The sequence below is a fragment of the Arachis stenosperma genome, chromosome 9, assembly GCF_014773155.1.
Source record: "Arachis stenosperma cultivar V10309 chromosome 9, arast.V10309.gnm1.PFL2, whole genome shotgun sequence".
In the NCBI taxonomy this organism is placed as follows: domain Eukaryota; kingdom Viridiplantae; phylum Streptophyta; class Magnoliopsida; order Fabales; family Fabaceae; genus Arachis; species Arachis stenosperma.
The window spans coordinates 4708909-4726969 of NC_080385.1; the positions used below are offsets into that span (position 1 = coordinate 4708909).

An 18061-nucleotide genomic window follows, 5' to 3' on the forward strand; every position below is an offset into this window, starting at 1 on the left:
AGCAGAGAAGAAAAACGCGAACAGAAGAGAACAAAGAATTTTATTAGGTTGAAGAAGAAGAAGAAAAAGAACGCGAACAAAGAAGAAGAAGAACGAAAATGCGATACGTTATATGAGGCGCGTGTATAACAAACGACTATGGGGTGGGAGAACATGTGTGTGGAGGAAGTTACTTGGATAACATCTATGTATTTTTTACATGGATGTAGAGCTTTTTTCTTCACATAAATAGTATAATTAATTTGATTTAATAAATTAAAAGAAATAAATTAGCAAATATTACCAAAATAAATTAATATTATTAATTAGTTATTATTGATTTGATTTGATTTAATGAATTAGAAGAAATAAATTAAAAAATACTCTTAGGAGCTTACTACGTCATCTCTATCATTAAGTACAAAAATTTTAATTTTTATATAATAGAATAGAGAAGAAGTGATGGATAAACTAAAAGAATAGTTAAACTAAATTTTACTATTAATAATTGAATATTAAATTTTACATGTAGACAGAAACCAAATTCTTTTAACAAAATAATACACGAATAAATATTAAAAAAGGAAACTTAAAAAATATATTATTGTTGTAAAATAAAAGATATATATAAAATAAAGATGTATAAATAGAAAACTCTAGTATTAAAATAATTAGCTCAATAATAATTTATATATATATAATAATATTATATGTTGTAATGTGTATATATATACAAAGATAGAAAGAAGTATTAAAAATAAAGAGAGAGAGAATCGCATATGTTTATTGTTACTATCTCAATATAATAAAGATGATTAATATTGCTATTAATATAATATGTAAAGAGTAATAGAAAAGAGAATTTAGAATACTAATAAAATAAAAGAAGAGAAAGAATTGTAGAAGAAATATAAAGAGAAGAGTATTTGATTGCAACATAAAGAGAGAGTATTTGTTTATTATTGTGTGTGTTAACAACGGAGGTTAACCTCCTATTTATAAGCATATGGGAGGAATGTTTTCAACCCATATTAATTTCATTCTCTATTGGTAACATAAAAACTGAGTCACTTGCATGGGCATCCATATCCTTTGTGTTTATCACAACACTCCCCTTTGGATGACCATTCAGGATTATTGCCTCGTTAAAACCTTACTAAAGAAAAACCCAATGGGAAAAAAACTTTAGTGAAGGAAAAAGAGTGCAATATCCTTTGTGACGGAGACCGCCTTATTAAAAACCTTGTCAAGAAAAACCCAATGGGAAAAAACCTGACCAAGGGAAAAAGAGTACAGTCTCCCTGTCATGCCGACATCATTTAATGTCTCGAAATCAACGCATCCCAATCTCATGTACCAATCTTTCAAAAGAGGATTTTGGGAGCGACTTTGTAAATAAATCTGCCAGATTATCACTTGAGCGGATCTGTTGGATATCAATTGTCCCTTGATTTTGAAGATCATGAGTGAAGAAGAATTTGGGAGAAATATGCTTTGTTCTATCACCTTTGATGTAGCCGCCTTTAAGTTGAGCAATGCATGCTGTATTATCTTCAAACAGGACAGTTGGAGCTATATTATGATCAATCAGTCCACATGATGACAGAATATATTGAATCAGACTCCTCAGCCAAAAACACTCGCGACTAGCTTCATGAATCGCCAGTATCTCAACATGATTAGAGGAGGTTGCTGCTATCGTCTGTTTCGTGGACCTCCATGATATAGCTGTACCACCATATGTGAACAGGTATCCTGTTTGAGATATCCCTTTATGTGGATCAGACAGGTATCCGGCATCTGCATAGCCAACTAGTTGTGACTTGGATCCATAGGGATAAAACAATCCCATATCAACCGTTCCATGAAGATATCGAAAAATTTGTTTGATTCCACTCCAATGTCTTCTGGTTGGAGAGGAACTATACCTTGCTAGTAAATTCACCGCGAATGATATGTCAGGTCGCGTATTATTAGCAAGATACATTAGCGCTCCAATGGCACTAAGATATGGTACTTCAGGACCAAGGATATCTTCATTTTCTTCTTTAGGACGGAATTGATCCTTTTTCACATCTAAAGATCTTACGATCATTGGTGTACTTAATGGATGTGACTTATCCATATAAAATCTTTTCAAGATCCTTTCTGTGTATGTTGTTTGATGAATAAAGATCCCACCTTTTATATGCTCGATCTGCAGGCCGAGACAAAACTTAGTCTTTACAAGATCTTTCATCTCAAACTCTTCTTTTAGAGTTTTTATAATTGTTGGAATCTCTTCAGGAGTCCCAATGATATTTAAATCATCAACGTACACAGCAATTATAATGAACCCAGATGTAATTTTCTTTATGAAAACACATGGGCAGATATCATCATTCTTGAATTTGTTTTTGGTCAGATACTCAGTAAGACGATTATACCACATTCGTCCAGATTGCTTTAGACCATATAAAGATCTTTGCAATTTGACTGAGTATAACCCTTGCGAATATTCATTGGATGGTTTAGATATTTTTAGTCCTTCAGGGACTTTCATATAGATATCACGATCTAATGAGCCGTATAAATAGGCTGTTACCACATCCATTAAATGCATATGCAGTTTATGATATGCAGATAAACTGACCAAATAACGCAATGTTATCGCATCCACTACAGGGGAATACGTTTCTTCATAATCTATACCGGGCCTTTGTGAAAAACCTTGTGCCACAAGTCGGGCTTTGTAGCGCACAACTTCATTTTTCTCATTTCGTTTTCTCACAAATACCCATTTGTATCCAACAGGTTTTACATCTTCAGGTGTACGGACTACAGGTCCAAAGACTTCACGTTTTGCAAGTGAGTCTAATTCAGCCTTCATGGCTTCTTTCCATTTTGGCCAATCATTCCTTTGTCGACATTCTTCGACTGATCTTGGCTCAAGATCCTTACTTTCATACATGATATCTAATGCCACATTATATGCAAATATTTCATTGACAATTGTCTTATTTCGGTCCCATTTCTCTCCTGTAAAGACATAATTTATTGAGATCTCATCATTTTCACAATTTTCAGGTACCTGAACGTCTTCTGGCGTTATATCAGAATTTTGGACAACTGCCGGTGTCTTTACTATGTCTTTTTCAACAGGAATCGTATTTACCTCTTTTCTCTTTCGAGGATTTTTATCTTTGGAACCGACAGGCCTGCCACGCTTCTGGCGTGTATTTGCTTCCGTGGCTATTTGTCCTACTGGGACATCAATTCGAATTGGGGCATTTTCCGCCCTGCCACGCTTCTGGCGTGAATTTGCTTCAGTGGCTACTTGTCCTACTGGGACGTCAATTCGAATTGAGGCATTTTCCGCTGGTATATAAGATTTGGTTATCCTCTTTGTATCGGAAAATGCATCAGGCAATTCATTTGCTATTCTTTGCAAATGTATAATCTTTTGAACTTCTAGTTCACATTGCCCTGATCGAGGATCTAAATGCATCAACGATGATGCATTCCAATTAAGTTCCTTTTCAGGAAGCTTATTCTCTCCCCCTAATATTGGAAATTTTGATTCATCAAAATGACAATCCGCAAACCTGGCTTTAAATACATCTCCAGTTTGTATCTCAAGATACCTCACTATAGAGGGAGAATCATATCCAACATATATTCCCAATTTTCTTTGGGGTCCCATTTTGGTGCGATTAGGTGGTGCAATGGGAACATATATTGCACACCCAAATATTCTTAAATGGGAAACATTTGGCTGCTGGCCAAAAGCTAATTGCATAGGAGAGAATTGATGATAACTCGTTGGCCTCAAACGAATAAGTGCTGTGGCATGTAAAATAGCATGCCCCCAAACCGAGGTTGGGAGATTTGTTCTCATAAGCAAAGGTCTAGCAATCAATTGGAGGCGTTTAATAAGTGATTCTGCTAACCCATTTTGTGTGTGAACATAAGCCATTGGATGTTCAACACTTATTCCATTAGCCATACAATAAGCATCAAAAGCTTGGGAAGTAAATTCACCAGCATTATCAAGACGAATTGCTTTGATTGGATTTTCTGGAAATTGTGCTTTTAATCGAATAATTTGAGCCAGTAATCTCGCAAACGCCAGGTTGCGAGAAGATAATAAGCACACATATGACCATCTCGAAGATGCGTCTATTAGGACCATAAAATATCTAAAAGATCCACATGGTGGATGAATATGTCCACATATATCACCTTGAATCCTCTCTAGGAATTCAGGGGACTCAAATCCAATCTTTACTGGTGATGGCCTTAAAATTAACTTCCCTTGAGAACATGCAGCACAACAAAATTCACTAGTTTTAAGAATCTTCTGGTCCTTTAGTGAATGTCCATGAGAGTTTTCAATAATTCTTCTCATCATGGTTGTTCTCGGATGACCCAATCGGTCGTGCCAAGTTATGAACTCATTTGAGTTAGTAAACTTTTGGTTTACAATGGCATGTGATTCAATTGCACTAATCTTGGTATAATACAACCCAGATGAAAGTGAGGGTAATTTTTCTAATATAACTTTCTTATTTGAATCATGAGTTGTGATACATAAATACTCATGATTTCCCTCATTCATAGTCTCAATATGATATCCATTTCGGCGAATATCTTTAAAACTCAACAAGTTTCTTCGAGACTTGGTAGATAACAGTGCATTATTTATTATAAATTTTGTTCCTCCAGGAAACAAAATTATAGCTCTTCTGGAGCCTTCTATCACATTGCCTGAGCCAATAATAGTGTTAACATATTCTTCTTTTGGCACAAGATGGGTAAAATATATATCACTTTTGAGAATAGTGTGCGAACTTGCACTATCCGCAAGGCATACATCTTCATTACATATCCTTGTCATTCTCTTCAAAAACAAATAATAATAAAATGAGTAGTATGCACAGTTAAATTGAATACTTGATCAAAATTATTTTCCTAAGAAACACTGTACATAAAATAATGTCATATACTGAAATTTTATTTTAAAATTTGACACATTTAATAATTTCAAAATTCATAAACATTAATATTTCATTATTTATGTACATCACATTTGAAACTTAAATACATAGAAAATAAAGCTTAACAATAAGTTCTTTACATTATTTATTTACATATATACATCACAATCCTACATATTAAACTATTCCATCATTGATCAAATGACCAATATTTCCTTCAGGATCCTCAAAGAAATCAGATACATCATAATGAATGGTGGAGTTCTCAGCATCATTTGAAACAAAATTTGTTTCCTTTCCTTTGTCGTTCTTTTTCAAAGATGCCTGGTAAAGATCAACTAGGTGCTTTGGGGTACGACAGGTACGTGACCAATGACCCTTTCCACCACAGCGGAAACACTTCTCCTCGGTTGATTTATTCTGTCCGATATTCCTTTCTTTATCCCACTTCTAGTGAGATCCTCTCTTTTGAACATAATTCTTTTTCCTTCCATAATTTTTCTTATTATTAAAACCTTGCCATTTACCTCTTCTGGGGTAATTTGCCACATTTACTTCAGGAAATGGGGCAGCGCCAGCTGGGCGCGCTTCATGATTTTTTAATAACAACTCATTGTTGCGTTCAGCAACAAGAAGACAAGAAATTAACTCAGAATATTTTTTAAACCCTTTCTCTCGATACTGCTGCTGCAGGAGCACATTCGAGGCATGGAAGGTTGAGAAAGTTTTCTCCAATGATCAGTTATTTTTTCCCCACACAATTTCATTCGTGAGGTGATTCGAAACATTGCAAAATTATATTCATTTATAGATTTAAAATTTTGTAAACGCAAATGCGTCCATTCATATCGGGCTTGAGGAAGTATCACCGTTTTCTGATGATTATACCTTTCTTCAAGGTCTTTCCAAAGATCTGCAGGATCTTTTAATGTAAGATATTCATTTTTCAATCCTTCGTCAAGATGACGACGAAGAAAAATCATGGCTTTAGCTTTATCCTTCTGGGATGCATTATTTTCAGCCTTAATGGTATCTCCAAGATCCATTGAATCAATATGGATTTCAGCATCTAGTATCCATGATAAATAATTATTTTCAGATATATCAAGAGCATTGAATTCAAGATGAGAGAGTTTCGACATAATGAAAAATTGTTACCTGAGTCTTTCTAGGAATTTGATCAGAGTCTCGTGCTGATAACGTGTTGTAAAATAAAAGATATATATAAAATAAAGATGTATAAATAGAAGACTCTAGTATTAAAATAATTAGCTCAATAATAATTTATATATATAATAATAATATTATATGTCGTAATGTGTATATATATACAAAGATAGAAAGAAGTATTAAAAATAAAGAGAGAGAGAATCGCATATGTTTATTGTTACTATCTCAATATAATAAAGATGATTAATATTGCTATTAATATAATATGTAAAGAGTAATAGAAAAGAGAATTTAGAATACTAATAAAATAAAAGAAGAGAAAGAATTGTAGAAGAAATATAAAGAGAAGAGTATTTGATTGCAACATAAAGAGAGAGTATTTGTTTATTATTGTGTGTGTTAACAACGGAGGTTAACCTCCTATTTATAAGCGTATGGGAGGAATGTTTTCAACCCATATTAATTTCATTCTCTATTGGTAACATAAAAACTGAGTCACTTGCATGGGCATTCATATCCTTTGTGTTTATCACAACAATTATTTGTTAATTAGTCGAAAGAATTTGGCTTACAATCATTTTCTTAATTAGTGGTTTTAGAAAATTTATTAGCAAAAAGTAATTTTCAAGCGGGCAAGTTAAACCGGGTACACCCGACCCGTAACAATATTCAGCTGGAAATGGGACTGAAACCAAACCGCCCTATGTTGCAACTCCAAAGCTGAAGCTAATTCAATTCTCACGCTGCTTTCTTATCATACAAAAATCGAAACTTCTCCCTATGATCCCGCCAAAAATATAAAGAAAAATCCAACTTACAAAGATCAGTGCATTGTGACAGAGAATATGGAACCCAAGCAAGAGACAGTGAAGAACAATGATGATGGGGTTTCGGAGGATATGACTTTGAATCAGGACGAAGACGAGTTCGATTCCAAGGAGAGGGTGCTCCACAAGTACTTCCTCCAAGAGTGGAAGCTCCTCAAGTCACTCCTTGACGCCACTGTTTCAAATGGCCGTGTCTCTGATCCTTCATCTGTTCACAAATTCAGATCCATTGTACTCTCCTCCAACCCAATTTATTTTTTTATCTATTGTTTATATTTTCTGCTCATTTTATTATTTGTGTATTTATCTTGCGTAAAGCTAGGATGGTGGTTTATGTTTTTGATAGAAATAAGAGTCACTTGGATACTAGCAGTTTTCTGTTGCATTCGTTTTGTACTGTTTGAATATGGATGCTGGGTTAAGTAGAATGTAAAATGATGTGTACAATATTTTACTTTTTTTTTCTTTTGCATAATGTGTGCTTTGCTTGGTGTGAAATTTGTGCATTGTTCCTTTATATGCAGATAGATAAGTATCAAGAGCAGGGCCAACTTATAGAACCTTACCTAGAAAGTATGATTTCTCCACTGATGAACATTATTCGTTCCAGAACAATTGAGCTCGGGGCAGCTTCCGATGAAATTCTTGAAATAATCAAGCCGATATGCATCATTATATATTCATTAGTCACGGTTTGCGGATACAAGGCTGTGATTAAGTTCTTTCCCCATCAGGTGTCGGATCTGGAACTTGCTGTATCTCTATTGGAGAAGTGTCATCTTATGAGTTCTGGAACGTCGCTGAGGCAGGAAAGCACGGGAGAGATGGAAGCTAAGTGTGTGATGCTACTATGGCTTTATATACTTGTACTGGTGCCTTTTGACATCTCCACTGTTGACACCAGCATTGCCAACAATGAAAATCTCAATGAATTTGAGCTTGCCCCTCTTGTGTTGAGAATAATAGGGTTTTGTAAGGATTACCTTGCAACTGCTGGTCCCATGCGTACTATGGCTGGACTAGTGCTCTCAAGGCTACTTACTCGGCCAGATATGCCGAAAGCCTTTACGAGGTTCACATGAATATTTTTATGGCTTACTCATTGTTAATTCAGCTTTTTCTCTTCATGCTTTGAATATTTGTCGCTTCCAATGATGTGGTATCATGCTGCATTAATTCTTTGTGGCTCATGTTTACATATGCTAGAAATAAGAAACTAGTGAGTAGCATGTTGAAAATTTAAACTATTTAAGCTGCTAACTTTTATTTTAAACTAGTACCTTTTAGGCTAGTTAGTGTGCGCCTAAAAGCACTCTATTTATCTATCATTGAGGGAAGAATGTCTCATAAGTGCAGTGAATATTACAGTTAAAATTCACTCTCTCAAGAAGGGCGCCAAATTTGTTACATAGTGGCAGATTCTTACTAAATATCATTAGATGTCGTTATCAATAATTTTCGGTATGCCCTGCTTTATGGAAAATGATTTGGTGGTGGTCATTATTGTTTATTTGTCCTGAGTAATTATGTATTAGGACTTCACACTTGTTTGGGTCTGCATTCATTCTTGCATTTGATGTATAGAACTAGTTGTTTCCAAACTATCATGCTAGAAAATCAATCCTGCTGCTATTTCTGCCAAAAACTGACTTTTGACTGTTTCAGCTTTGTTGAGTGGACCCATGAGGTCATGTCTTCCGAAACCGAAGATATACTCCATCATTTCCAATTACTTGGTGCTGTTGAAGCAATGGCTGCTATTTTCAAGGTTCTGCTTTTATTGCTTTTCTGCAAATACAGTCTGCTTCCTTTCAGAACCAAGAATGATGACACATGTCAATGTATATTGAATGAATGCACCATTTAGCTTCAGGAGATGATCTAGCGTCTCTATCTTTTTCTTTCTTTGGGCATCAAAGAATTCTAAATTAAGTCTTCATAATATTTGACGATTCTAACTGTTGTAGCATAAATTCTTTAAGCAGGCTGGCAGCCGGAATCTATTGCTTGGTGTAATCCCCATTGTTTGGAATGACACTTCAATATTGTATAAGTCCTCAACTGCAGCTCGAAGCCCTTTACTTCGCAAGTTTATAATGAAGTTAACCCAACGGATTGGGCTCACTGCCCTTCCTCATCGGTTGCCCTCATGGCGATATACGGTTAGCTTTTATGTTATCCATGTCTGATCCGATATCTTAAAAGTGCAAAGACACTGTTTTTTTGGGGTGTGTATGTACTTGCAAATGTTCTTGTCTATTTTTTGTTTATTTTTTTTCTTATGTTTTATATATAAAGCCATAAGAACTAATAGTGATACTTATATGCGCAATCTGGAAATGTGTGTTCTGCTGAGAAAACAGCAATCGCTCCTCATGCAAGTTAAGAGCTGTACGTAGAGTTTGTAACAGAACAGGAACAATGAGATTAGAGCCATTATTGGTGGTGAAAATATGAATAGCACTTAATAAACAATAGTTTAAATTTGTGAAAATTTTAATATTGACAGTGAGTTCATAGAAAAGATTTAATAATGAAACTTCACATTTTTGAAGATTTGTTTTACTAGTGAGCTAAATCATTATGGACTTTGCAGTGTGCTCAGTTGTTTAAATTACTACTAAAAGTTGAGAGTTATGACCATATCTTATGCCTGGCTACTTTCTGAATTATTATTTGTTCCGCCGCATCGATGACATCGATGGAAATTGTTTTAAATGTCGTTTGTTGTCTAAGCTTTTTCTCCTGAACTTGAAGGATGACTTGGAAAGTTCTTCTACCTCTTTCTTCACTACAATAGAATATAATAGGCAGCTTAGTACCCCATCTAGTGGAATGATGCTTTGTTGTTGTTGTTATTGTAGCAGGGTTTTTAGCAAACTAAAATGTTACTGACTTCTCATAGGTAACTGTAGAACCTTCATGTCTATCTATTTTCTTGCCCTGACGAATGTATGCTTGTCATGCAGGGAAGGACTACCAAACTAAATGTTTCTCTGAATACATCCATTTCAATTGACCAGTCCAATATGGCTGCGCATGGCAACTCCTCCAAATCAAATGAAGTTATAGATGGAGCAGAAGATGAAGATATGGAGGTTCCAGAAAATGTTGCCGAGATTATTCTGATGTTGCTATCTGTTTTGAGGGATATGGTATGTCTAAAAGGTTAGATTCTTATAGTGAATTTTGTGTTTCACCTCTGTGCTAAGTTGCTGACATTAGATGATATGAAGTATGATGTTATGTCTGGTTATATGTAAATGACGATACATTACAAAGCAAACTGATGTTTGTTGCTTGCTTTCTTTGTAAATGGTTTGTATAAATTAGTTATCTAAGCTATTGAAAGTTGTGATGACTTTGTTGACATTGTCCATTTGTTATAACTTCAATTACTGAAATATTGCTTTCGGTTATAGGATACAATTGTCCGCTGGTCTGCAGCTAAAGGCATTGGGCGTATAACTTCACGATTGACATCATCTCCTTCTAAGCGGGTTTTATCATATGTTTTGGATCTATTTTCACCTTGGGAGGTATGATACTTGACTATCATTTCATATGGGTTCTTGACCTAACAACTATATTTTACTAGCTAAAGTTACATTCGACTACCTAGGTTTTCATTTGCATTGCAGTATAGTTATAATATGCTTAACTATTTTCTGATCCTCTATTATAGCTTACACACATCACTTTTTTCAGGGTGATGGTTCCTGGCATGGAGGCTGTTTAGCTTTGGCTGAACTTGCTCGTCGAGGCCTTCTCTTGCCTACTAGTCTTCCGAAGTTGTTCCTGTTGTTGTGAAGGTGATGCTTAAATTTGACAGATATATCCATAGGTTTAGAGATACAAGATTGAGACTTAAAAAGTTATTATAGCAGCTTATAATTGTTTAGCTGGTCAAATTACTTTATTAATGCTGTATCATGACATTAGCCAACCTTATCTTGGGGGATAAGGCTTGGTTATCGTTGTTATGTTGCTCCAAGTAAGAATCTAAAAACAATTCTGACACCTTGCAGCAGCTTATTGCGACACAACATATATGATAGGAAAGAAATGGTAAAAGATAGAATATAAGAATGGAGTGAATCTTCGACTAATTTAAAGTTTTGTTTTCTTACTCTAGGGTACGTTGTCCCTATCTTATGATGCCTATGAAGCTCAAGACATCTTCCCTTTCCTTGACAGTATGGTTTACAGCTGGTGTTCTCAATCTTCTAGTTGGCCTGATAAATCATTCCAATCACAGTTTTGATTTAACTAGACTCTTTACTGCAATGTTAATGACGATAGTTTTCCCTTATTCATTGCTGTTGTTGCCAAAGATTTGTTTCGTTGTTGTTTTCTTCTAAATTTGAACTATGTTGAGCAGTTGTTTGGCATACAACAGCTATGTAATGGTTGAAATTTTAAACCATTTTTTTTAATCAGGCGCTGCACTATGATGTTCGGAGAGGTCCACACAGTGTTGGTTCTCATGTACGTGATGCAGCTGCTTATGTATGTTGGGCATTTGGGCGTGCATATTATCATGCAGATATGAGGAGCAACTTAGAACAGCTGGCCCCACACCTCCTTACAGTGGCATGCTATGACCGTGAGGTCCTTTTATCTTTCACGCCCTTCTTGTGACTTGATTTTGTTCTAAAATGGTTGATATTCATTCCACCATTCCATGTGAACAGAATGTCCTAATCAACCTGTGATCTTAGGTTAACTGCAGAAGAGCAGCAGCAGCTGCTTTTCAGGAGAATGTTGGACGGCAAGGGAATTATCCACATGGCATTGACATAGTGAATACTGCAGACTATTTCTCACTTTCTTCTCGAGTACACTCCTATCTTCACGTTGCTGTCTTCATTGCTCAGTATGAAGGATATATTCTTCTGTTCGTGGATGACCTGCTGGATAGAAAAATTTGCCACTGGGTATGCTTTACTTCTAGTTCAATTGCTCAAATGTTAACCCTAATCGGACTTGCATTCTAGTTTACCTTCTAAGTAAAATAAGTTGATCCTGGTTTCTGCACATTGAATAATAAAATTGTTATAGGGAAATCATATACAGCAAAGCAACATTGGAAATCTTCCTAGAATGTGTATGCTTTATGGTTACTAATATGAAGTTAGATTCGATTTTAAAGTAGGGAAAAGAATGAAAAGGGAGTTATTTCCAATGTAAAACTCTTCTATTCTATAGATGTGACTATAGAGGATAATAAAACCTTTTAATTTTGTCCATTATATTTTTCCTTCTAATTAGTATTATTCCTTGCATTATTGTCACACATGCACACAAATCCTTGCATTATGTCATATTTTGGGGATAAATTTGTTCATATTCTCAGTTATTAACAGTTTATGGTTATTCCTTTTATCGTGTTGTTTCAATTTTTCTTCAGGATAAAAGCTTGCGAGAACTTGCTGCAGAGGCTCTTTCTTTTCTTGTAAAATATGACCCTCGGTATTTTGCAAACACTGTCATGGAAAAGTTAATTCCTTGCACTCTTTCATCTGATTTATGCATGCGCCATGGGGCTACTCTAGCAACTGGGGAGCTGGTTCTGGCTTTACATCAATGCAGCTATGCTCTTCTTTCTGGTTGGTACTTTCTTCCTGTAACTTCTTATTATGCTGTTAGTAGCGGTACTGAAACAGACCTGTTCTATTAAAATAAAAGGGAAAAATAAGAGGAAACTGTATAGAACTCTTAGTACTGAAATATATACAGCTATTGTGATTACTCTAGTCTGCGTCTGTTCCTGGTTATTGTTAAACCTCTCTTTGTTTAAGGTAATTTGTTTCAAAATTTTATATAAGTTTTAGCAGAAATGTGACATTTTTACTGTCATTGACAGATAAGCAAAAAACTCTTGCTGACGTTGTTCCTGCGATTGAGAAAGCGCGACTTTATCGTGGAAAGGGAGGAGAGATTATGCGTTCAGCTGTTTCTAGATTTATTGAATGTATTTCCATATCTAAAGTGGCTTTATCGGAAAAGATAAAGAGAAGCTTGCTTGATACTCTTAATGAGAATATAAGACATCCTAATTCTCAGATACAGGTCCTGTCCCTTTGTTACAAGCAAATTGTATCATCGATTTTTTGGGTAATTCCAATATGCTCACTTTGTTGGATACATGAATAGAATAATCTTGTGATTTTCAGAATGCCGCTGTTAAAGCCCTTAAACATTTTATCCCGGCATACTTACTTGCTTCAGATAATAAAGGTACAAGTGATGTGACAGCAAAGTACCTCAATATGCTGACCGATCCAAACGTTGCTGTAAGGAGAGGATCTGCATTGGCAATTGGTGTTTTGCCATATGAGTTATTGGCTAGCCAGTGGAGAAATGTGATTTTGAAGCTTTGTAGCTCTTGTGCAATTGAGGTGCTTTACACAGTTGCAAATCCTGACTATTATTTCATTATACTATTTTGGCTTCTGGTGATTATGTTATAGAAATTTTTCCTATATGCAGAAAAACCCTGAAGAGAGAGATGCTGAAGCACGTGTAAATGCTGTCAGAGGGCTCACATCAGTATGTGAAACATTAATTAGTGAAAGAGAAGATGCTGCAACACCTCTTATTGAGAATGATATTTCTGTGTTTGTTCTAATAAGGAATGAGGTGATGATGAGTTTATTTAAAGCTCTTGATGACTATTCTGTTGATAACCGAGGTGATGTTGGTTCTTGGGTTCGTGAGGCTGCATTAGATGGCCTTGAAAAATGTACATATATGCTTTGTAAGATAGATAAGTCAGCCTCTTTGTCCGGAACATCAGATGGAAAGGAATTTGAATCTTTAGTGCAGCCTTTAAATGATAACTTGCCTAAGAACAACCAAGAGCTTTTATTATTTGATGAAAATCTTGCTACCAGTTTAATCAGAGGAATTTGTAAGCAAGCCGTAGAGAAGATGGATAAGTTGAGAGAAGCAGCTGCAAATGTTCTCCGCAGAATTTTGTATAACCAGATGATATATATTCCATTTATACCTTTTCGAGAAAAGTTAGAAGAAATCATTTCTAAGGAAGCAGAAGCAAAATGGGCAGTAAGTTTATGGATTTCTTTTATCAGTTCTTGATGTTGGTAACATTGATTATATTTTATTTTTTGGTGAACACACTGTTTTGATGCAGGTTCCTTCCTACTCTTATCCACGCTTTGTGCGGTTACTTCAATTTGGTTGTTATAGCAAAGATGTGCTATCTGGATTGGTTACCTCTATTGGAGGGTTGCAAGATTTTTTGAAGAAGGTATCACTCTCAGCAGTGTTGGAATATCTAGAAGAGGTTGAATCTGAAGAACATAGTACAAGAATGTCCAGAGAGTACATGCTATCTGTTGACATCCTGTGGGTTCTCCAACAATATGAGAAATGTGATAGAGTTATCATTCCCTCTTTAAAGGTATTAAGTTACCTTAGCAATGCTTAACTATTCTTTCTTCTTAAACTGAACTTTCTTGATGTTTCTATTTTATAGCTTCTTTTCTTTCTTGGGGGAAGGCTAAAATTCCTGATGTGAAAAACAGTTCTTGATTAAAAGTGTGTACAGTTGATACACCTTAGGATATGGCATAAAGATTACCCATTATATCCCAGTACTGAGCCATAGGTTGTAGCTGAAGGACCGTTATTTCAAGAATTCCTAGCCATTTATATGTTTCTTGTGTTGAGTACTTTTTGAGCACACTCCTATCATCAATACTTAAAAGTATTCCTTATTTTTAGCTTAAAATTTCCTTTGTATAATACTGATTCCTTCTCTATTATGAAATATGAATTTTTATGAATAAATTGATTTGCTCTAGTTACTGCTTAAATCTCATGTACTGATGAACTTAATCTGTATTTCAGACCATTGAGATTCTATTCAGCAAAAAGGTGTTCCTTAACATGGAGGTTAGTCTGTATTTTTCTCTTTATTTTCATTTTCCCTGTTAGCAGGTCATCTATATTTCCATACACATGCGGTCTATTTCTGCTATGGCATAATGGTTTAAGTATATGTTTGTAACTGTTTCTTGCCAATATATGTTTGGTCCCATACCACTCAAGTGGAAACAAATGTGAGAAGGAAGATTGCTGTATTGTCGTTGTACATCAAATATTTTTGTCATAAAGACATCTTGTACCCTATTAACATTGCAAACTTCCCTCTTATAAAATACTTTTAAGAGCAATAATTTGATTTATTTCTTGTTACATGCTTTTGCATTAATGTTGAAAAGTGAGAAAGCAGAGGTAAAAAGAAAATAGAGTCAACTAATATCCCAATGTCTTCTATAGCGCATAGCTGCTTATGAGCAATTTCTACTGTTTAAAATAACGGATCTATCTATTGTTTTTATACTCTATATGATGAGGTTTCATTTGATCTATAAAATTTATTTTTAGGCCAACACTCCAACTTTTTGTGCTGGAGTTCTGGATTCTCTTGCAATCGAATTGAAGGGATCCAAAGACTTCTCTAAATTGTATGCTGGTATTTCAATACTTGGTTATGTAGCTTCAGTTCCAGAATCAATCAATATGAGGGCCTTTTCACAACTTGTTTCTTTTCTTGTGCATCGGTACCCTAAGGTGATTTTTGCTTAGAAGCAAATCAGTTATAATCAATGTACAATCTTATTTTCTATTTTCTCATGCTTTCCTTCTCTCGTAAACCAGATTCGAAAAGTAGCAGCTGAACAGGCGTACCTTGTCCTGCTACAAAGTGGGAATCTTGTAGCTCAAGACAAGATTGAGAAAGCACTCGAAATCATTTGCGATAATTGCTGGGATGGCGACATGGATCTAGCAAAACAGCAAAGGGTAGCATTATGTGAGACCGTAGGTTTGGAGGTGGGGCCAATTGGTAAGAACACTGACGGAGCATCAAGAAAAACTAGTACTAAGAAGCCCATAGACTTGGATGAGAATGCATCATATTCTTCATTAGTTGAGGCATCTGGCTTCTGATTTACTTATTTATTTTTGGTCCCATCCCAGGTTTGCTTTTGTACAATGTAACTTGCAACTGTTGATATGAAATCTTCTTGTGAATTGGCAATTTTTCCTGTCATATTAAAATGTACTCCTCAGTGTGTTTTACATTATATGTTGTTGACTAGATCAAATTAAAATCAAATTCTTGATTCCTTTCATGAATCTTCTATGTAAATAGAATTAGTCATAAATCTTTTTCGTATTTGATTTAGTTTAATTTTAGGAATTTTATGATTAGAAATCTTTCCTTTATTTTAGGCTACTATTTTTCTCTTTTTTTTTTCATTTTCTAATTATTACTGCACCCCATTGGATACTTTCAAAAAGAATTTTTCAACATGTAGATTGCATTCTGATTTACCTTTAAAAGTATTTAGTTGTACTGTGTTTTTGCATGCACCTTTATATCAAAGTAAACTTGATCTAAGGACAGAAAAATACATTTTTATTGGCTATTTTCCAAGTCAAAAGGGTTATAAATATTTCAATACACACACTAAGAAATTTCATGTAAGCATAGATGTTACTTTTTGGAACATGAAACCTTTTTTTCAGAAAAATTCTTTTCATGGGAAGAGTCTAAGTGAAGAAAATTTTTTGCATAAACCTTTACCCACTCCTATCTTACATATTAAGGATACAACTTTCATTAATCAAGTAAATTCTGAAACAATTGCAAAACAAGATGTGAAAACCAATTCTAAAATTGTGCTAGAATTAGTTGAAATCCAAATAGAAAAAGAAATACCACAATCAGAAAAAGAACTACGATATTATGTTCGGGAATATTCCAAGAATAATATAGACTAGTCCATCATCTCTGTACCAACCTAATCTAAAAATCTGAAAGACGGCCCAATTGTAGTACTTCAGGAACTTTAAATCTGAAATTGTCACTTCTAATAATAATTTGCCAATAGTCCTTAGGAAAGAAACCAGAACCTGCACCAAAAAGGTACTAAAAATCAGCACCAACCATCCTATTTTCAATTATGTCTCTTACCAAAATCTCTCTCAAAAACATCAAGCTTTTACTTCTAAAATTTCAAATCTGTTTGAGCTAGGAACATAGAGGAAGCACTAGATGATCCCAACTGAAAATTAACAGTGATGAAAGAGTGGCATCTAGCATGCACTCAAGAAGAATGAAACTTGGGAGATTGTAGATTTACCACAGAATATAAAATTGGTAGGCTACAGGTGGATTTTTACCATCAAGTGCAATGCTGATGGAAGCATAGGGATGTATGAGGCTAGGTTAGTAGCTAAGGGATTTACACAAATCTATGGAGTGTACTATCGAAAAACTTTTGCTCCAGTTGCTAAACTAAGCTTTGTGAGGATTCTCTTATCTCTTGCTGTGAATTACAATTGGCCTTTATATCAATTGGATGTAAAAAATGCTTTCCTGAATGAGGAGCTAGAGAAAAAGGTGTTTATGAAATTTTCACTTGGATTTGAGGCTGAACTAGGGAGGAATAAAGTGTGCAAACTAAAGAAATCTCTTTATGGATTAAAACAATTCCCAAAAACTTGGTTTGAACGGCTTAGAATGGTGGTGAAGGGACTTGGTTATACTCAAAGCCAAACTGATCATACACTTTTCTATAAACATTTAGCAGCTAATAAAACTGCCATCTTAATTGTATATGTGGATGATATTATTCTGACAGGTAATGATTTTTTGGAGCTAAAAGACTTGAAAGAGAAGCTTACCGAAGCATTTGAAATCAAAGAACTTGGCTCATTAAAATATTTTTTTGGAATTGAATTTGCAAGGCTTAAGGAAGGCATTTTTATGAACCAACGAAAGTACATCCTAGATCTTTTAAAAGAGACGGGATTACTTGGTTGTAAAGCTGTTGAAACTCCTATAGAGCCTAACTTAAAATTGAAGCCAGCTGAACCAGAAAATGTAATGGATAAAAGGAGATATCAGCGGTTGGTAGGGAGGCTAATCTATTTATCCCATACACGCTCGGATATAGCCTTTGTTGTGAGCATGGTAAGGCAGTTTATGCATTCACCTGGTCGAGAACACATGGATGTTGTCTTTAGAATATTAAAGTAATTGAAGGGGTCACCTAAAAAAGGGTTACTCTA

The 18061-nt window shown here is 34.9% G+C and overlaps 1 protein-coding gene across 1 annotated transcript; it reads left to right on the forward strand.

Moving 5' to 3' along the window:
• The first annotated feature begins 6845 nt into the window (after positions 1-6845).
• On the forward strand, positions 6846-16093 carry LOC130951210 (tubulin-folding cofactor D-like). The gene is given in 18 exon segments (XM_057879844.1): positions 6846-7183; positions 7477-8024; positions 8618-8720; positions 8938-9114; positions 9922-10107; positions 10375-10491; positions 10661-10739; positions 10742-10764; positions 11393-11563; positions 11674-11889; positions 12363-12561; positions 12819-13024; positions 13129-13353; positions 13445-14020; positions 14109-14378; positions 14828-14872; positions 15368-15553; positions 15641-16093. Coding segments are annotated over 18 exon segments (3831 nt in total). The 5' UTR covers positions 6846-6970; the 3' UTR covers positions 15932-16093.
• Positions 16094-18061: the final 1968 nt, after the last annotated feature.